Below are 20,289 nucleotides of genomic sequence, written 5' to 3'. Positions count from 1 at the left end.
TCTTTGTTTCATAGTCAGGACACAAATATTGTGTTTTATGAAGCTAGTGCTTGAGATATTCACATGTCAGTGGTAAACGATATGTACAGTGTTTTCAAGGAGTGACATGTGTATTCAGAGTAAGACAACTACAAAACCACGAAAAATAGCCGAACTAATACGAAAAAAAAAATGATCTAAAAGTGAATAAAATATTAATTAAGATATGGCGTAGATACTGATTAAGGAATCGAACGTAACTTGTATTTTGCAGGTATCTTCCGTAATCTATTCCGTGACTTGGGAATCAAGCTCTGATTAATTCACGTTTTTCTCTCTTGACATAGATTATTGCAATGATGCTAATGTAATCTCTGATAACAACATCACAACTGAATGTTACGGCTCTTTGGATCTACAACCTGCGGCATATTTTTACTAGGATTTACCCCCTCGGGTCGACATCGGAACGTCGAGGTGCATATCAAGGAAACTGCATCATTTCAAAATACAAAATAATTTCGGAAACTGTGTCAAGAGTCATTTCAAAGTACAAAATAATTTTTGACGTGAATGCAAAACTACTGGAGCGTCTTGAAAGACGACCAGCTCTAGAAATTTCAATTTTTGAGCGCTTTATTGCTCGCTGAAAACAAGGAAAACAAATTGAGGTTTTCGCATATATGGTTATGATTCTGAAACGCGCTGCCATGTATGTGCCGATTAGAGAACAATATAACACCGTACTTCAAGCGAGTAAACGCATTCTGTTGACTCATACTTCGCGCTTTTTATCTTTTAAATAGAGAACAGAACAGACGTATTCAATTATTTTGAGTATAGTTCATCGAGTTCTAGACTAGATAAAAAAGACACAACGCAGAGGTAAAGAAAAATAAGGGCATTGTTGCCTAAGAGGGAAGAGTACCATTAATAACACACAAGAGCAAAATCAGCAGAAAGTAAAAAGTGAAAATTCTAAGAACGGTATCTAAAAATGGTAGAGTACGTAAAGTGAATATTAGACAAATGGAGAAAGAAACAGAGGAACCTCTGGCAAACATTAAGAGTCGAAAAGAGCTGCATTCGAGGGAATGTAGTAGTAAACCACAGACATGGAAGACCTGATGTGAATGCACTTGTTCATGACGATTTGCTGATAGTGATAGCAACGCTAATTACCACAAATGCAAAAAAAGTTCTGATTCTGGATTGGACTGAAGAAAGAAAAAGTTTATATGACACTACTGACGCTTCCAGAGTATTCTCTGTCTTAAGGGAAAAAATAAAAATATTGACCAAACGTCTACATTCATTTTCACAGAGTGTAAGACAAATTTAATAGCATTTTATATGGATAAAATTAAGCGTAATCAAGTAAGTAACGGTGTTTGAAGAGTATTTTGACCATCATCTCTATTTGGCAAGTTAGATAACGCAGAATAAGCGCTAAGGGCCGTCAGCAAAATGTTTGCTAGTCCTGAACTACGACAATAGAATCTGCGAAGCGCCAGTTTTTTTTTTTTTTTTTTTTTTTTTTTTTTTAGTGGAAATTCCATTGATGCTAAGTGCTATATAAAACCACAATGACTGGCTAAGCTAAACGCACGGTATATTTTTTTAATCATTAAAAATAACCTTTGGGTATCAGTACCGCACGAATGCGCGTCCGCATTACCGAAGCGTATTGCAAAACATTTAGCAAACGTTTGCAGGGACATAAAAGATTAATTACAAATTCTGAACACGAGAGGTCACCTGTAGTCGATCTCTCTTGGAATCCACTAATGCACATTTTTAAATTGTTTGCAGGCCTTCATACAAAGATTTTTTTTTAAAGCGGTAGGAATTCACACCTTGTGACACACGTATAACACTTCCAAATATGTAGTTACGTTTTTTCTGCATAAAAGAAATCGAAATAGGACAGAGAAACATCCACTACTTTAGTATCTAGACGCAGCTTCTTCATCATATAGATACTGTGCAAGTATGTGACCCAACTACAACTGTTAATAGGGGGAAAAATCGCTGGAACGTTCCTCGACATTCAAGACATTTTGTCTCAGTATATAGAACTGGTTTATTTTACTCAACCGTATTAGTTCCGCAAAGCCACGCACTAAAATAACGGGTTAATTGCATGTAAGGAGACAAGCAACCATTCCCACTTAAAAACATGATGCACTCATGCGTATTACATGTCAAACACTATTTTTCTTATTTTATCACGTGGTGCGGTAGTATGTCACTATGAGAATTTCACTACAGTATTTCAGACATGTCGCTGGAGAAAGCTAAGTCTGTGATGAATGTTTTGCGAAGTGTGTTGTCAAATATCCAACTTCCGCACACTTTCTAATATCCACAGACGGTATGAAAATATTCTGCGTTATGGTAATCAATTTCAACGGTATGTCAGGAATTATTGTTCAGTCAGAGTTGGTGATGTCTCTTTTTATTTCCGTAATGACTTTCTCATCATAGATCTAAGAATAAGGAAATTTAGTTCAAAATCCCGAGTTCACGTTTCTAACCAAGCTTTCACTGCACTATGACGACGAATCATTTTTTGCAACAATTATGAAAAATCCAAGTTGATTTTATTTTCATACAAGTGATTTCGATTCAATTTATAACTGGAGCGTTCTTGTAGGACAAAAACAAATTTCTATGTGGTCGATAGCAATAAATTACTAATTTTTTATTTGTTTATTTATTTTTTAGCATTGCTACTCTTTACAGCCCCCAGCCCCTATAAAGAGTATTGAAATCTAGATTGTTAATCACACTCTTGCAAACAAACTGAAACAATCTACAAAAAACCGGAAATATTGTAAAATAAAGTCAAACAAACAATGAGAAAGCGACTCCACAGTTAAGGTGGCGATTTTATAGCAACCATTCTTGTGGTAGCATAGAAGTCAACCGCTGATATAGATGAATGACTTAGTACAAAAACGTAATTACCTTTTCAAAAAACAATAAATCAAAACATTTTACTCTCTCCTCATCAACTGTCAAACTACTATTGCTTAGTGCCCTATCAGTAGTGAAGCATGTGTTTCCTGGAAAGAAACATAGGTAGGGCACTTAGATTTACATCGTCCGGTTATCGCTACTCTGGTATCCGACAGTCAATTTTATTCACTCGAGCATTGGCAGTTTTTGAATTGGTTATCATCTCGACAAACCTAAGATGACAACCCCAGCGAGAGTAACAGCGGTGTTCGAAAAGCGCGATGTTCGTAATTCACATTCGAACGACCGTACCTGTAGCGCCTTCAGAGTAGAAGCATTAAATCCTTTCAGAGTAAGCAAATACTTATTTTTCATTGCCGATTTCGTTCTTAAAATGTACAGAATACTCATAATTGCTCACTGGAAGACTCCGTATTGTGAATCGAAATGAAACTCATTTCCGTTTCGCGGTATTTAACATCAATAGTGCGATTTCGAGGTTTCACAACTTATTTCCTGCGGGTAACGTCATGGAGAATATAGCAACAGAGAATACGATGAATTTTAGTTGATTACAATATGTCAATGCAAACATTGAGTAGAAGACCACAGTCGTTATTAGTATGAATAAACGTTTGACACACATTTCAAGGACCATTTATAGAGCTTATGATAGTTATCTGTATTAATCGTTTGCAAGAGCGTCGCCTGATTTTTTTTCTTTTTTTGTGATCAATTTACATTTGTTGACATTTCATCCATTTCCTCCGCTCAGATACTTTGAAAATGCGGGGAACGTATCAAATAGCTTTCGATTTCATGAGTTCTGCATCGCAGTAATAGTCACTGATTATAATACGAAAACATTTTTCGTTTAATTTCATTATTTTGACTGAAAAGGAAATGACAAGATAAAACCAACGCTGACTAGGACGTAAACATACAACTCATGGTGTCATAAAACATTTCTCAGAAATTTTTCGCTATGACGGCAAGAACACTATTAATATATATACTTCCAGGGGCATAGACTGAAAAATATTTCGTTAATTCGGCCCAGACAGGTACTGATCCGAATGAGTGCAAAATTACATTTTATTGTGGGCTTTCTTTCGCAGCTTTCGTCCTGAGAAAGCTAAACATCGCAAATGGATAATATTTGTTAAAGCCCTTGTGTTAAAATATTCTAACAAACGTCTTTCTGAACAGCAGGATAAGAAATTTTCGTCCCTGGGTTAACGACAAGTCATGAAATACAATCGCTATTATTTCTTATTATTTTCTTTGGTTTCTGCCTTTGTTGGGGTAGGAATTAATGTATCGTAAATACTATAACAGAGGCACTTTTCAACGAAATACACCTCCGACTCTTGTAGACGAACTAAGAACCAAAACAGCGTCTGATAACGGAGCGTAACAATCGCGAATACTGATCGCATGACTACGTAAGATCAAAATATCAGTGGTAACGCATATCTGCTGCGTAATCATATAGTGTATACTTCAGTCTTTGCTATGTCTGAACGAAAACATAGTTATGTTTACCAAATTTTCTACGGTTATCAACCCTGTAACAAGTTAATCATCTCGGCAGGTTTCTCGCTCATCATCTTCTGGCCAAGAGTAACTCCAGCGAAAGATTACGAGTAGGAAACTAGTGGAAACGTTGCTGGTACGCGGCTGAAAAGCCTGCAGATTTCATCGGTGAAAGTCTGCGAGGGAGTCTCTAATAACTCATAAATATATGGTAATGTCCGATGTAAAGTAAAGGCTATTACACGGGGAAGTCGCGCGTTAATTTCTGCGCGGTGAGTAGGCGGATCGGTGTACTGGAGAGGGTGAGGGAGGGACACACTGCCAACAAGGGGGCGTGTTTCGCACGCCGGAATTTTTATCGTGCGCGGACTCTGTAGCGACACACTGGTGGAACTTCACGACACATGGGCACTGCACGAGGCACTCGCTGGCACGGCTGGTGGCGTGGCGGCGGCGGCGGCTGCGGCGCCGACGCCCGGCGTCCGTGTCCGGTACTTACCGCTGGCGAGCGCGTCCTCGGCGTCGGCCTCGAGGTGTCGGCTGGGCCGCGCCTGCTTGCGGCGCGACATGTCCTCAGCGCGGCGCTGCCGGGGCGCTGCCGGCGTCGGCTTCGGCGTCGGCGTCGGGAGGTCCTCCGGGGCTGTCAGCCGCCGTGTCACACCCCCCAGCGGGCGCGCGCGCCGGCGTCACTCGCTGCGTGGGCGCGTCGCCGGGACAACACAGTTCGCGCGCGGCCACGCCGCCTGTCCTGCGCCACGCCGTCCGTCGTCGTCCAACTCGGCGACGGCGGCTGCTGTAGCGTCGTCGCCGTCGTGTCCGGCCCCCTCCCTCGGACCTTCGCTACCTCTCTCTCTCTCTCTGTCCTTGTCCGCGCCTCTCTCTCTCTCACTCGTTTTCTCCGTCACTCCCCCACCTGATTTATATCGGCACGTCGAGCGCGCAGCGTCGCGCTACAGTGTCCGGTGGCGAGTGGCGCGCGCCGCGGCGGCTGCGGTGCCGTGCGGCCGGCCGCCGGCGTCGGCGTCGCGGGGGCGCTGGGTCGGGTGTGCGTCGCCGTGGCCTCCGGGCCGCGCCTGCTCTGTTCTGCTCCCGTGTCCTGTGGGCTCGCAGTTGCGTGCGCCTCTGACGCCCGACAGCCGCGCCGTCACCGCCGAGCCTCGTCAACACTCGGCGCGGCTCGGCCGCTCTCGGGCCCGTTCGTTGAGGCGCCGGCCGCTGGGCGGCGCGCAAGTCGTCGCAGGGAGCCGCGCGCCGGGCTGACCACGCGGGCGTGTCTTGTCGTGGAAGGGGCCGGGAGGGGCGGCCACTGGCGTCCTGGTGGGGGAAGCTGTGTCCGCGGGAGGGGGAAAGGGGTGCAGGTTAGCTGACCTGTGTGCTTTCTCATTCAAACAGCCCGCCGGCGCCAAGTGCCACGGCTCCCAAATTCTACAAGGAACAGAAACCAGTCGCCTTGACTTCTTTTCTTAATGAAAAGTTTGCGTGTATGTCAACCTTCGAGCGGGCGCGCTTAAGTATAAAATACGCGCCACTAAAAAAACAGTTTTTGTACAATTCCAATATTGTCTTACAATTTCGAGCCCGTACGTATTCCTGCATTACTACTTCATCTAACACAGTGATCACTTGTGTTGTCATACTCCAAGTGAGATGCAATGACATAAAATAAGCAGCGAGCTAGGCGAGAAGAAATTACTATCCGCGCAAGAAAATCGTCCAGATTCCGAGCTAGCAACACAATCTTACACTGGGGCAATAGTGTACGAGATGATTAGTTATCAAATAAACGGCTGACAGGGATCTGATACAAATGCGCTCTTTAATGCTCCGAGTGCGTCATTAGTGTGGGTTAACACTTGTACGCGGCAACAGAGTGATATAATGAAATAGTATTTTATTACTGTTACACTAAACAGTGATTTAGCTCATATAATGTAAGTTTGTGTTATCGTTGATACGCCGCGCGGCCGCTCTTGTTCTAAAAAACGGCGCGCCCACCTGGGGGTTAGAAAGGACCACTCGTTAGTGACAAGTTTCAGTGATATTCTTACAGAAGAGATGCACGTACGTTGCATATTGTTTATTTATTTGTCTATCTTGACAGGATCAGAACCACAACTTTCACATAAAGACAAAGCCGTCGTAGAAGGATTTATGTTTAATATGGTACACTATACTTACGTGTAACTATGATACGAATTATGGAAATACGGTTCTGCCATGAGCAAAGTTTGCTCGAAGCAGAAGCGTATTTCTGTAATTCTACATCAGAACTAAACATGAGCTTCAGTCACAAGACGAATATAACATGAACAGTGGAAAGCAATAGTAACTACAGTAGAAAGTTAATGAGAAGCAGAGAAGCAAATGTAAATTACAATCAAGGTTGTTTTTCGCCTCTTCAGCCGCTTGGCAGCAGCATTTCGAAAAGTTTTCTCTTCCTTATCTTCCGCTGAAGGCATTTGTCGCCAGAGGATGATGTGCTACTATCCTGTCAAAAGACTACGTTGTTACAGGTCTAAGACTACGTAGAAAACTTGGTAAACGACAGGATAGAGCAATAGCTGAGATGTAAGCTATATGATTACAACGAGGTTTGTCTACGAGGTTTTTAACAATAAATTTATGCAAACTTTTGGCTGTATACTATATTTAATTAAAATTTATTTATGGTTGTTGACAATCACTTAAATTTAAGCTAAGTGCAGTGGCAGGAATGGACGTTGCAGAAGGGGTGGCAGAGGGAGAGAAATAGGAGCGTGATAGAAAAGCGGGGAACGAAGAGAGGCGCAGAGACAACGGTGTGACTGAGGATCGAAACGAGGAAGCAACATAAATGGGAGAAGATGGAAGCGTTTGCTTTACTGTTGACAGGAAGAAAAATGGCCGTATATGTGTATTTAGCGGTAAGCTATGACGCTGACAAAAGGAAGAGTTTCCCCTTTTTTCTAAATGCAACAGGATAGTAAACGCTCCGTTTCTGTGCTTGGAAGAACAAAATCATTTTGGTGAGCTATATAACCGAGACGCGTGTTTTTATTCAGATAACATTAAATCAGTATCTGAATTCGAGCCAATTTCCAGTGGCAGTCGATTTTTCGATAACAATATATCGCCGCTAATAAGAAACGTTAAAAGGAATGACATCCACGATAATTGAGAGAGCTGTAAAAGGTAGAAACTGTAAGGGACGACAGAGGTTGGAATATATACAAAACATAATTAAGGATGTCGGATAGTCGAACCCAGGATTTTGGTCTGCGGCGGGGGAGGGGAAATGGAAGGATGGGCTGGTCTCATAGAAATTTCGTGTCACTGTGCTATCTGCTATTCCTCTAGTGTAAACAAAAGTGTCTTCCTACACGGACTACAATAGTGAAAAAAATTTGCAGACTGTAAAGTCTGAAAGCTATGTTGCAAACATTCGCCCTCTTCTTCTTCTGCTGCTGCTCCTACTCCTCTCTCTCTGTATCTCTCTTTTTTTTTAGATTAAGAAGAATCAGGTGCAGTTCTGGGGAAGTCTACAGCCCCATATCCATCCCCCGCCGCCTATGGATTCGCCTCTGCTACTCTGAGATAAAAAGAGTTTGGCACTAGAAATGAGTTCGCGACAGGCCGCATCAGACCGGTCAGAAGACTGTAGTTTAAAAAAAGGTGGTTAAATAGACTTTTGATAGTGAGCTGGGACGCTCAGAAGTGTTCCAGGAGTCTTTCTCGCATTCCGATGCAATACTGCATTCGTTTCATACACTGGGCTACGAAAACCCGCGGATCATCTCGTAAATCGTGACGAGACGGTATAATCCGCTGTTCCAATCGTATCAGAGGGATTTCTACACACTTCACTTCAATCCCGAGATTACCCCAGACAGGAAAATCCAGAGGTTTGAGGTCAGGTGATCTTAAATGCTAAGCGTGAAAACCTGCTTAGGAAGTTTCTAGAGCCAGCTTTAACCGATCAGTCTAAGAACATCCTACCCCCTCCCCCCTTTAAGTATCACTCCAATAGGAACCACAAAGACAAGACTAGAGTAATTACTGTACGTACAGAGGCATTAAGCAGTCATTCTTCCCACGATACATACGTGAATGCAACGGGAGAAAGCCTTTAAACTGGGACAGTGGGACGTACTCTCTGGCATACACTTCACAGTGATTTGCAGGGTATAGATGTAGATATTGGTGCATGTACAAGTCCTGATTGACATTTTGATGTTTCTTTAATGTTTTAATTAATTAATTAATTTTTTTATTTTATAGGGTCCTTACACGTAAGTACGTACCGTTCCGTATATCAAGCATAAATGACAGTAATGGGGCAAAATATTTGCCAACAAAAACGCCACAACATGACAAAGTACAAATGAGTATAGAACATGAAGTCAAGTTTTGTTTTACAAGGACTAGGTCATTAGTAACTATAAATAATGGAAGATTCACAAATAACCACACAAAAAGCTATTGGACAACATACATTGTTAAATAAAAGATCAAAACACAATTCACAGTGCACAATACTGCAATTATAGCCTGACAATTTGCATTGTTACAGAACATTATTTACAATGATGTGAGACGGACAACATACACAAATATATGAGAACAATGGTTAGAATAGTGCACCCGGTTGTCAGCCACAGTCTAGATTACCGACGCGGTAACAGCACCAGTTTAGGACGTTTATGTTTGTGCTGGCCATCGATAGCGCATGTGGGTAATTGAAGAATGACTGTTTTGGTGAAGGAAGGAAACTGGCATAAAAGCTTTCGAATATGGATCGGATCTTCTCTGGAAAAGTGTTTATTTGTAAGACACCGTGGATCGTGGTGTTCCTAACGAGGCGTGGAGCATTTAATATGATGCACAATGCTATCCATGTTGGTGCGTTAGATATCACATTACACGAGCAGCAAAATGTGCCGGTACACCATTACACGTGTGCCACATTTCGCACTCATGGGCTACAGGTAAAATCTGAATCCAATTAGACGCATTCCAAATCCATTTGTACTAAATAGGACAACATTTCATAACAAAATCAGTGGTGATTCTAAATCACAAAATCGCAGTTTTTCGCAAATGGCTCGTTTGCAATGTTCCCAGTAATGTTTTTGCTCCTATTATCAGACACTTTCTCCCAAGTCACTTTTCGCTATTTACTGTGAGACACCCTGTATAATCAAGCGTCACATACGTCACGTAAATATCTATCTTTACAAATGTAGAGAAATGGAACCAATTAGCGGTACGTTGTCTTTGATCTGCGTTTCCCAGCAGTTGTACTAACCAGACAAACATCTTGATGTTTTGAAAGATAAAGAAGTCTACCAGTGATGATGATGTGGCTGTTGTTAGGCGTATGTCTCTGTCTCCAAATTCAGCCGTACCAGTGGTTGCTGGAACAGGATCATGAATGATGCTTATTCCAGCTTATGACTGCCAAACTGCTGATCTGTCTAATATGATCCGTGCCATGTTATTTGAATCCAGTGGTGCTCCTTTTTGTGCAACGTATAAAAAATATCCATCGCACACTAGAACCATCTTAGAAGTCTTTCATGGCAGAAACCACGAATATTCTCCAGCCCTCCTAGGTATATATTCTACACCGAAATTTACATGACTACTCTGTAAATCACAATTAAATGCGTAGCAGAGGGTTCATTGAATCACTTTCAAGGTATTTCTCATCGTTCCACTCTCGTACGAGCACTTAAATCTGCCAGTGAGAGCTCTGATTTCTCTTATTTTATCATGGTGCGCCAACAGAATATTTTTAACAAAGGAAAAAGTCGGTGACTGAAAATTTACGAGAAGACCCTGCCGTAACGAATAACGCCTTTGTTTTAATAACTTCCACCCCAATTCACGTAACATGTCCGTAACACTCTCTGCCGTATTTCGCGATAATACAAAACGTGCTGCCCTCCTTTGAACGTTTTCAATGTCCTCCGTCAGTCGCATCTGATACAAATCCCACACCGCAAAGCAACACTCCAGAAAAGGGTGGAGAAGAGTGGTGTAAAGCAGTCTCTTTAGTGGACCTATTGCACTTTCTTAGTGTTCTGCTAACAAACCACAGTCTTTGGTTTGCTTTCCTCACAACATATCTATGTGATCGTTCCAAGTCATCGGTAACTGTAACCCCTAGGTACTTAGTTAAATTCACAGCCTTTAGGTTTATATGTTTATTGTGAAACCGAAATTTAGCGGATTTCTTCTAGTACTCACGTGGATGACTTCAAACGTTTCATTATCTAGAGTGAACTGCCATTTTTCACACGACCATGTATGTTGTCTAAATCATTTTTAATTGGTTTTGATCATCTGATGACGATAAAAGACAGTATTATTTGAAATCAGTCTAAGAGGGCTGCTCAGACTGTCTCCTATGACGTGAATCTGGGACCGCAGAGGGCCTATAATACTTCCTTGGGGAACGCCAGAAATTACTTCTGTTTTACTCGATGACTTTCTGTCAATTACTACCAACTGTAACTTTCATAAAAGCAACCTACCAATCCAATTGCACAACTGAGGCACGCAATTTGATTAGAAGCTTTCTCAAAATATGGAATCAATTTGACTTCTCCTGTCGATAGCACTCTTTAATTCGTGAGGATAAAGAACCAGTTGTGTTTCACAAGTACGATATTTCCTGAATCTGTGCTGTCTATTTGTCAACAGACCGTTTTCCTGGAGGCAGTTTATAATGATCTGAAACAGTATGTGTTCCAAAATCCTACTGTAATTCGATGTTAGTGATGTGGGCGTATAATTCAGCGGATTACTCCTATTTTATTTCTCTGGTATTTGTGTGATTTGTGCGACTTTCCAGTCTTTAGGTACAGACCTTCAGACTGGCCATGCAAATAAAAATAGCACATAGAATCTCGCAGAGAGGGGTACAAGCAGATAGTCTTCCCCTGAAGCGCTCGTTATCAGGGGTGCATTCTTAACACACATCGTCCATTCAAAAAGTTCCACGACTGATTTGATTCTTGTCGTATAAGCGACATCAGCTTACTAACTACGGTGGCAGATTGAACCAACAGTAGTGAACTAGTAACAGATGTGCGCCGGCCGAAGTGTCCGAGCGGTTCTAGGCGCTTCAGTCTGGAACCGCGTGACCGCTACGGTCGCAGGTTCGAATCCTGCCTCGGGCATGGATGTGTGTGATGTCCTTAGGTTAGTTAGGTTTTAGTAGTTCTAAGTTCTGGGGGACTGGTGACCTCAGATTTTAAGTCCCGTAGTGCCCAGAGCCATTTCAACCATTTTTTTTTATTCCGCACACGATGCCTTCCGAAGAAAAACAATGACGCGCGAACGCCTGTCGCGACTTGACTGAAACCCAAAGTGCGGAAAATTCTTTTCCGAAAAAAGTTAATTACCACGTACCTACCACAAATCGACATGAAGGGTCATTGTTTTGACATTCAAGTCAGTGTGAAGCGCGAATTGAACGCTGTCCCAAACAACAACTTTTATAACAGTTTCATACGCTTTTATGGACATTCTGTGCGTATTACTTAAGTGGGGGGAAACTATAGAGAACGCCCGAAACATTAAAAACTCCATCTAAACCTTCTCTATTTTTCACTACTCTAATCTCGAAACTTTTTGGACTGACTGGTTATCCGCATCAGCACTTGTACTCTGCAAAGCATTGTGAACTGCGTGACGGAGGGGACGTCCCATGTACCAGTTTTTAGAGTTCTTCTCGTTCCGCTCATGTATGGAGTACGGGAAGAATGATTGTTTAAATGCCTCCGTGTGTCCTGTAATTAATGTGATCTCGTCCTCACAATCCTTAAGCGAGCGGTACGTAGAGTGTTGTAGTATTTTCATGGTATCATCATTTATAGCCAGCTCTTTAAACTTTGTTAGTAGGGATAGACATGAACTATCTTCATGAGTCTGCCGGCTCAATCTCTTCAGCATCCCTGTAACAGTCTCCCACGTCTCAAACAAAACTGTGACCAATCGTGCTGCCCTTCTCTGTATGCGTCCAATATCCCCTGTTAATTCTATCTGGTGCGGGTCAGACATACTTGAGCAATATTCTTGGATGGGTCAGACGAGCGATTTGCAAGAAATCTCTTTTCTAGACTGATTACATTTCTCCTGTATCCTACAAATAAACCGAAGTCTGCCACCTGCTTTAATTAAGACTTAGCCCATGCGATAATACCTTTTCATAACTCTACAAAGTATGAGTTAACCAATTCCAGCTGTGACTCACTAATACTATAGTCATAGGATACTATGTTATTTTCCTTTTTGTGATGTGCACAGTTTTAAATTTCTGAACATTTAGAGCAAGCTGCCGGGCTTTGCACCACTTTGAAATATTATTAAAGTATGACTGAATATTTATGCAGCTTGTTTCAGGCAGTACTTCATGATAGATAGCTGCACAATCTTCGAAAAATCTGAGGTTACTGTTAACATTGTCCACAAGGTCATTAATATAAAACATGCATAGCAAGAGTCGCAACACACTTCTCTGGCTGCACCGCAAGTTAACTTTCTGCGTCCTCCCTACTAAAAAATCCTCAGTACAGGCACAAATTTCGCTTGATACCTCAATAAGATCGTACTTTTGACAGTAAGCGTAGATGTGGTGTCAGAAATGATAGCCTCTGCTACGCACTTCACAGTCATTCACCAAGTGTAGATGTAGATGGGGAAAAAGATGTATACTATTGTGCATTTTGAGTTAAAGTCTTATTTAAGACTGTATCTTGAAATTATTAAGGCTAGATGACTATATTTCGACAAACAGACATGTCGTATGGAGACAATCAGGACTGTTGTGCTAGGACAAAAACATGTTCATCATACCGCTTCACCATCTGCTCGCATCCTGCAGCTCTCGTGTCAACTGTACCCAGTGCGGAAATATCCATCACTTCATGCACGGCTGTAAAAGCACCACACATGCATTCGCGAGAACAGAGGTTCAGCTTCTTGTCTGGTGATTCACATTAGATTTTCGTGGTTTCCCTAAATCGCTTTGGGTGAAATCTGGGATGGTTCTTTTGAGAGAACCACGCACGACATTCCTCTCCATTTCGGGCTTTTGCTTCGTCTGCACTTACTTCGTCGGGGGATGGGACGTTAAATCTTTCTTTCCGTTTTATTTATTCTTTAGTTTTCTTTACTTCTTTCCTTTTCTTTTCTTATTATTAAACTTTTCAGTACTCATAAGCTCATTTGGTAACTAAAGCCAGTACTGAAATAGTGCTGAAGAAGCATCGCAAGGGTAACACCCTACAAAATGCGTATAAATTTTGCATTCGTATTTTGGAAGGTTCCATTGTAACGCTATATTATCTTATTACATGAATGCGTTGATAATTATAGCAATAAAAATTTCGTAATATAATTTTCCTGAAGTATTATTTGATAAACCATAACTAACGTTCATTTACAATGGAAAGCTGGAATGAGTAGACAATCCATCATTACCAGGATGACCTAAGCTAAACGACAGTACAGGTTGTGGCGGGTGGAGAAATCGGCCGTTGGTGAAAACGTGCTGTGTGAGACAGATCACATAGTAAAATTCGCTGACACATAGGATTTCGCTGTGGTGAAGAGCTGCCACGCCCTCTTTGTTTAGGGAAGCCACAGAAATTCAGAAGCATGAAAACCACTTCAACAGGAAAGCCTCAAGGTAAACGGATGCCGGATTCCTGTGATGCAGCGAACGAGCGAACGACCGTTGCAGATATCAAGGGCAGAGCCACTGCGGTAAAAGAGCTCAGACGTCCACGCTACAGGCGCCTGTAATCCCCAGTCACCGGTTCGACTCCTGTCCGCCACCACCAATGGAGGCTGGAACTTTGACAGCTGTTTTAAAACAAGATTCTCGTTCCAGATTTGTAAAAAATAATGAGAAAGCAGTTTTGCAAATGAATAAATGTAATTTGTCTTTTACCACACATATTTTGCCTCCATTTATCTGAAATGGCTTCAGTTATCTGCAAAAAAGGTACTTTTCTCTTGCCTGCAGCATTTTCTGTTTACATATTCTGACTTTGTACTTGCATCTAATAAACAGGTCTGGCTGTGGCGCTTTGTGGCTTATTTCATATTTTTACTTATGGTGCGTGACGTTGCACTACATTGAACTTGCTTCTCTGCTCGTGGAATTGTTCCCCTACTTCCTCGCTACACCAACTGTCAACGCACACACAAAATGCACATACACTTTTCCATCATGCTGTTGTGTACTATTTTCTTTAATGTTAACAACTGTTGAACATATTTGTAAGCGGCAGTCATGTGGAAACGAGACAAATGGAAAAAAAGCAAGTAAACTGTTTATTATTTCAAAAGTAACCTCCATAGCCACTATACATTTATCCCACTGTGAGACAAATCGATCAATGCTCTCATAGAAATATTATGCTGCTGCCTGCAGAATCATGATAATACCGGCGCGTATAGCTCTTCGTCAGAAACAAACCGACGACGACGAATGTCTTTCTTCAGGGCCCTCAAACTAAGGAAGTCGCGTGAAGAGAGATCGGGACTACACGCACGATGCTTAACGGCTTCCCAACGAAACTTCTCAGCGTAGTCGAAACAACCTTGGCAACAATTGGAAGGCCCACATGATTTATCCAGGATTAGGACTGGCTATGACATAGTACATAGGGACGTTTAAATCATTTTGTTATTTTTAATTTTTCCTTTTTATTCCTTTTATTTTTTATGTTTTTTAATTTTTATATTTTTTTCTACAACGTTACTGCAGCAAATTATTAAACTTTTTGTCTTAGTTTATGAATTTTAATCCCCCTCTATATTTTTTGCAAGAAAGTCAGAGATTTTAAAAATCTTCTTAAATTTCTCGAGTCTTTATAAATTATATTCTGATTATGTCTTTTGACCTTTGTCAAAAGCTATGTATTTTTTTCTTTTTATTTGAAGAGGCCAGTTGGAGGGAGGGAGGAGAGGTGAGGTCACTCGTGCTGCGAACCGTCAGAAAAATCATTAAACAAACTCGGCGGCAGATCCTGAGAGTAAAGCCAAGAGGCAGTGCGTCAGCTAGTGACCAGAAAGACTCAACTATTTCGCATTCTTCCGTTTCTGTTGGGTGAAAGATCGGTAGTAACGTAATACGACTCTGTTGTTTGTTACGTTTACGTATAACCTAACGGCTACTGTGATAACAATACCGGGCGCTTACAATTATTAAACTACAGGAACGAAATGCGAACCATAAGCGGAAGAAGAAAGTCCGAGTTTGTTACGTGACACGTGAAAATTGTACAGCTCGTATGCAGCAGGAAACCCCCGATTCTGTAAAGAATGGAACTCCCTCTCATAAAGCAGCTTCAAACTTCTCTTTGCTTTACAAATGAGTTAATGTGTTAAATGCTTGACGCTTGACAAGTAAATGAGCAAAAGTTTAGAACGGGTTTCAAATTACGTTTAAGGCTTGTTGGAGGTCACTAAGTGCTTTCATATCAAGCAGTGGATGAGTATAGTCCGGGTAATTTGCGCCCCGCTTTAAGCAAAAGCTAGCTTTTCACGCATCTCAAAGATTATCACCTCATATCTCCAGAACTAAACGCCGTACATTGATATAATTTTACGGGTACATCAGTGGTGTATTTGGGGACTGTTTGGAAAATGTGTTGCGAATCAAGCAAGTTGTAGAGAAGTAACAAATTGATTCATCACGCCTAATGTAGCAGTTTACTGCATGAATAACGAAAAATGTAGTAAGAGACAAGCTTTTTTCCTTTCAACATTTTGTGGAGGAGATGTCAGCGGGTAGATGTTTCGTAAAGGTTTGAAATTCTGTGTAATGTTCGTTGCAATTCACTAATTGCTCTCCCTCTCAAATAGTGGGCGAATATAGTCTGGGTATTAGCGACCCAGAGTTACGTTGCTTCGAGACATATACACAATATTTAGCTGTAATACTTGTTTTACTGTTTTGTGCCTTTTGCATAAGATTATACCTCTTAATCAGATTCTTATGGTAGCATTTTAAAATTTTAAATTTGGTCAGAAACTATAAAAAATGTTGAAAATCAAGGTTTTATCCCCTGGGAGCCGTCAGATAGGCAACCTGCAACTCGAACCCTATACAGTGAATCATGAATCGGGTTAGGCTGTTGGTAACAGAGAGGAATGCCTCACCTCTGCACATACATTTTGCGTTACATTGATTACTTTTAAGTTTTTAAAAAAGGACTACTAGATGGCTGGTTTGAAATGCGACATTACTATTGTTTTAAAAATAAATTTGTTATGCTTAATACAACGACACTCTCGGACTGGTTGAGTAGTTTGATTACAGTGAGAGTTTATACAAACAGTGTAGTGAAAAAAAGGTAAGGTCACGCAGATGATTTTTTTAATATTTTCGTAACGATGCCTCAAATCAGTTCGATCAACTTTTATTAATACATCACCTTCAGAGAAGATTGTTTTCAACTGGTCTGCAGAATTTCGATATGGTTCTGCTTCGGTCAGAGAAGAATATCCGGAAGGTCGACAAAAAACTGTAGTTGAAAAGGGTCTGTTCAAAAATGGTTAGTTCGCGAAGCAGCTCCAAGAAATTGATCGCTTGTTCGTTTGATTACTCAGCACCGTTCAGAGGATCGACCAACAGTTAATGCAGAGTGGTATAGCTATACAATAATTTGGCTACCACGAGTCATACACGAAATCAGGAAGTCGATCGAAAATGTTTCATCATTCGCCATGATAACACCGGCGGTCACACATCAGATTATTGATTATTAGACTGAGAAAACCATTGAACTAGTGTCTTATAGCCCTAGTTAACCTGCTTTATGGCTTGACGATATCTTTTTGATACCTTACGCCCAAAAAAAAAAAAAAAAAAAAAAAAAATGAACAACCATTAACATTATGTCAAGATGCTGTTGAATCTTTCCAAAATAATCTTTTTGACATACCAGCATTAGGGCTGTAAAAATGTTTTCCGTATTTGTTCGAATCCATTCAAAAGCTTATAAATTTCAAGTAAATATTTTGATAATTTTATCACAGATTGTTTTCTTGCCATTGTTACTATAGAAACTTAAAGAACAGTGCTCTCAGTAGTTACTCCAGTCGCAATAAATTAGTATTCTTCATCAGCCGGCCTTTGTGACCGAGCGGTTCTAGGCACTTCAGGCCGGAACCGCGCTGCTGCTACGGTCGCAGTTTCGAATCCTGCCTCGGGCATGGATGTGTGTGATGTCCTTAGGTTAGTTAGGTTTAATTAGTTCTAAGTCTAGGGGACTGATGACCTCAGATGTTAAGTCCCATAGTGCTTAGAGCCATTTGAACCATTTACTATTCTTCATCCATCCGGCATTTGTGTAATTGCAAACACATGTTTGTGGCTGAAGCACAGAATAATTTTTTTTCTGGACATGTGTTCTTATTGAAATCATTTATCCATTTTCAGTTACCCACGCATCACATGACCTTGTAAAGGAAATTCACAGGCACCATGACAACTAATAATGCTAAATCACGCGGTTTTTGAAATAAGGAATAACGTCGGGAGACAGATAACAATTTACTTGGTGCTACGGTCTTCAGTCTTAAGAAACTCTCCACGCTAGTCTGTTCCGTGTAAGCCTCTCCATTTTTTCCAAAGTACCATATCCCTCTCCCACGTCCACCCACTTCCATTACCAAATTGACGATTCCTTGTATCTCAGTATGTGTCCCAGCAACTAATTCATTCTTTTAATCAAGTTGTGCCATGTTCTTCTTTTCTCCCCAATTCGACTGAGTTCCTCCCAGTTAGTTATCTAATCTACGTACCTAATCTTCAACATTCTCCTGTGGCAAGCACTACATTTCAAAAGCTTCCATTACCTACTTGTCTGAACTGTGTATCATCCACGTTTCATTTCTGCACAGGGCTACACTACAGTCAAACAGATCCAAAAGCCATGATAAAATTTAAAATTTTAGCCGATGTTTATAAGATTATTTTCAGAAATGCGTTTCTACCACTGGCAGCCTGCTTGTTAGATTCCCTCTACTTCGACAGTCTTTAGTTATTTCACTGTCCAAACAGCAAAGCTTATTTACTACTTTATCTAATTCCTCCAGCATCAATTGATTTAAATCAACTACTTTGCGTTATCTTGTTTTACTTTTACTGATGATCGAGCCCGCCCGGTTGGGCGTTCGGTCTAACGCACGGCTTTCCGAGCGGGAAGGAGCGCCTGGTCCCCGGCACGAATCCGCTCGGCGGATTTGTGTCGAGGTCCGGTGAACAGGCCAGTCTGTGGATGGTTTTTAGGCGGTTTTCCATCTGCCTCGGCGAATTCGGGCTGGTTCCCCTTATTCCGCCTCAGCTACACTATGTCGGCGATTGCTGCGCAAACAAGTTCTCCACGTTCGCGTACACCACCATTACTCTACCTCGCAAACATAGGGGTTACACTCGTCTGGTGTGAGACGTTCCCTGGGGGGTCCACCGGGGGCCGAACCGCACAATAACCCTGTGTTCGGTGTGGGGCGGCGGAGGGGTGAAGTGGACTGCGGTAGTCGTCGTGGGGTTGTGGACCACTGCGGCTGTGGAAGGGACGGCGCATCTCCGTGTTTCTAGGTCCTCGGTTAGCATACAATAGAACACAATACTGATGATCGCATTATAATCGCTCTTCAAGACACTACCCATACAGCTCAGCTGCCCTTTTAAGAACGTTTAACGTCTCTGATAGAACTGCAGAATTTAGTCTTTTTGAACTTCAGTTTCATTGCCAAATTTCTGTTTAGTTTCCTCTACAACTTGCTCAGTGCATAGGTTGAGTAATAATGGGGATAAGCCACATTGGCGCTGGATGAATCGCATATGGCTTTCGTCAGAGCTGTAAAATTCCCGTTAGTCTACCAGAACAGCTACACAGACACGAATACCAGACCCTCCCCCCCCTCTCTCTCTCTCTCTCTCTCTCTCTCTACCTGCTCGGCTCCTTTTATCATTCTTTTTTGTCGGGGCGGAGGAAGTCGGAAAGGACGACAAACAATTCGCACCCCAGAAGGCAACATTTTTCTGGAAACATCAGGGGTGCGCTTTCTCTTTTATGACGGTGCGGCAATATTGTGGGCGGCCGCGGCGCGGGGTCTGCTTATTCATCGGCACGCCGGCCCGGCCACAAAAAGCGGCAGAGCACAGCAGAGCACAGCTCAGCGAGGGCCACCTGCCCCCGCACACCGGCCGCCGGGTGTCAGCACGGACACTGCTTTGATTGGACGCAGGCAGTCGCAAGGGTGGACGTTACAGGACGTTGCCAGTGGAACGCATTGAAGGAATTCGTAGAACAAGCTTGGAGAACTTACGGAGGAGGCGGTGCGTTGTATTTGTATCTTCTGCCAACGCTCGGCGACAAAGTGGGTAAAATGCTGCTCTTAGGTGCAGTCTTCGTTATACAGCGAACTAATGAGACGACAATGGGGTAAGGAACCGTAGCTACTTTAGGGGTCACCTCTAATGAATGGATTATTAGCTCAGCATTAAACTTTTAGCACACAGAACATCATGCACGTTTTGTGTCACACCTTATTGATTGACCTATATCCACCTGATGATGGAGGTATAATCCTCCGAAACACAATTGGAGGAATAATGAATTGCAACTCGTTACAGTAACTTGTAGTATCAGTTGGTAACAGAAAGTGGGAGAATACTATGTGCTGAAGAAGAAGAAGAAGAAGAAGAAGAAGAAAAGACGGAAGAGACGTGCACTTCTATGTTTCTACAGTACATCACTTAAAGAACACAATAGTAATAAGAGTGGTGTAGCTCTCTGTATTTAA

The 20,289-nt window shown here is 41.9% G+C and overlaps 2 protein-coding genes across 4 annotated transcripts in view; both read right to left on the bottom strand.

Annotated features, from left to right (window-relative positions):
* Window positions 1-5,079, bottom strand: part of LOC124616750 (homeotic protein spalt-major-like) — a 557,732-nt gene extending 552,653 nt beyond the window's left edge. For all 3 annotated transcript variants that reach the window (XM_047145118.1, XM_047145119.1, XM_047145120.1), the window contains exon 1: window positions 4,976-5,079. In XM_047145118.1, coding sequence (XP_047001074.1) covers window positions 4,976-5,045 — 70 coding nt within the window. In that variant the 5' untranslated portion in view covers window positions 5,046-5,079. The remainder of the gene's footprint in view (window positions 1-4,975) is intronic.
* A 298-nt stretch (window positions 5,080-5,377) lies between these two features.
* Window positions 5,378-16,649, bottom strand: LOC124616475 (sterile alpha motif domain-containing protein 1-like). Its single transcript, XM_047144784.1, has 3 exons — window positions 16,636-16,649; window positions 5,670-5,901; window positions 5,378-5,572 (listed from the first exon to the last, which is right to left on the bottom strand). Exons 1-3 carry the CDS (start codon window positions 16,647-16,649, stop codon window positions 5,378-5,380), a joined length of 441 nt encoding a protein of 146 aa, XP_047000740.1.
* Between the last annotated feature and the right edge of the window lie 3,640 nt (window positions 16,650-20,289).

The sequence above is a fragment of the Schistocerca americana genome, chromosome 5, assembly GCF_021461395.2.
Source record: "Schistocerca americana isolate TAMUIC-IGC-003095 chromosome 5, iqSchAmer2.1, whole genome shotgun sequence".
NCBI classification, from domain to species: Eukaryota; Metazoa; Arthropoda; class Insecta; order Orthoptera; family Acrididae; genus Schistocerca; species Schistocerca americana.
This window is presented reverse-complemented; position numbering and strand designations above follow the sequence as displayed.

Coding starts and splice junctions, on each gene's coding strand:
- LOC124616475 (XM_047144784.1), bottom strand. Junction 5,573..5,669: donor GCCGGCGCCTCAACGAACGG/GCCCGAGAGCGG, acceptor GCGAGCCCACAG/GACACGGGAGCAGAACAGAG.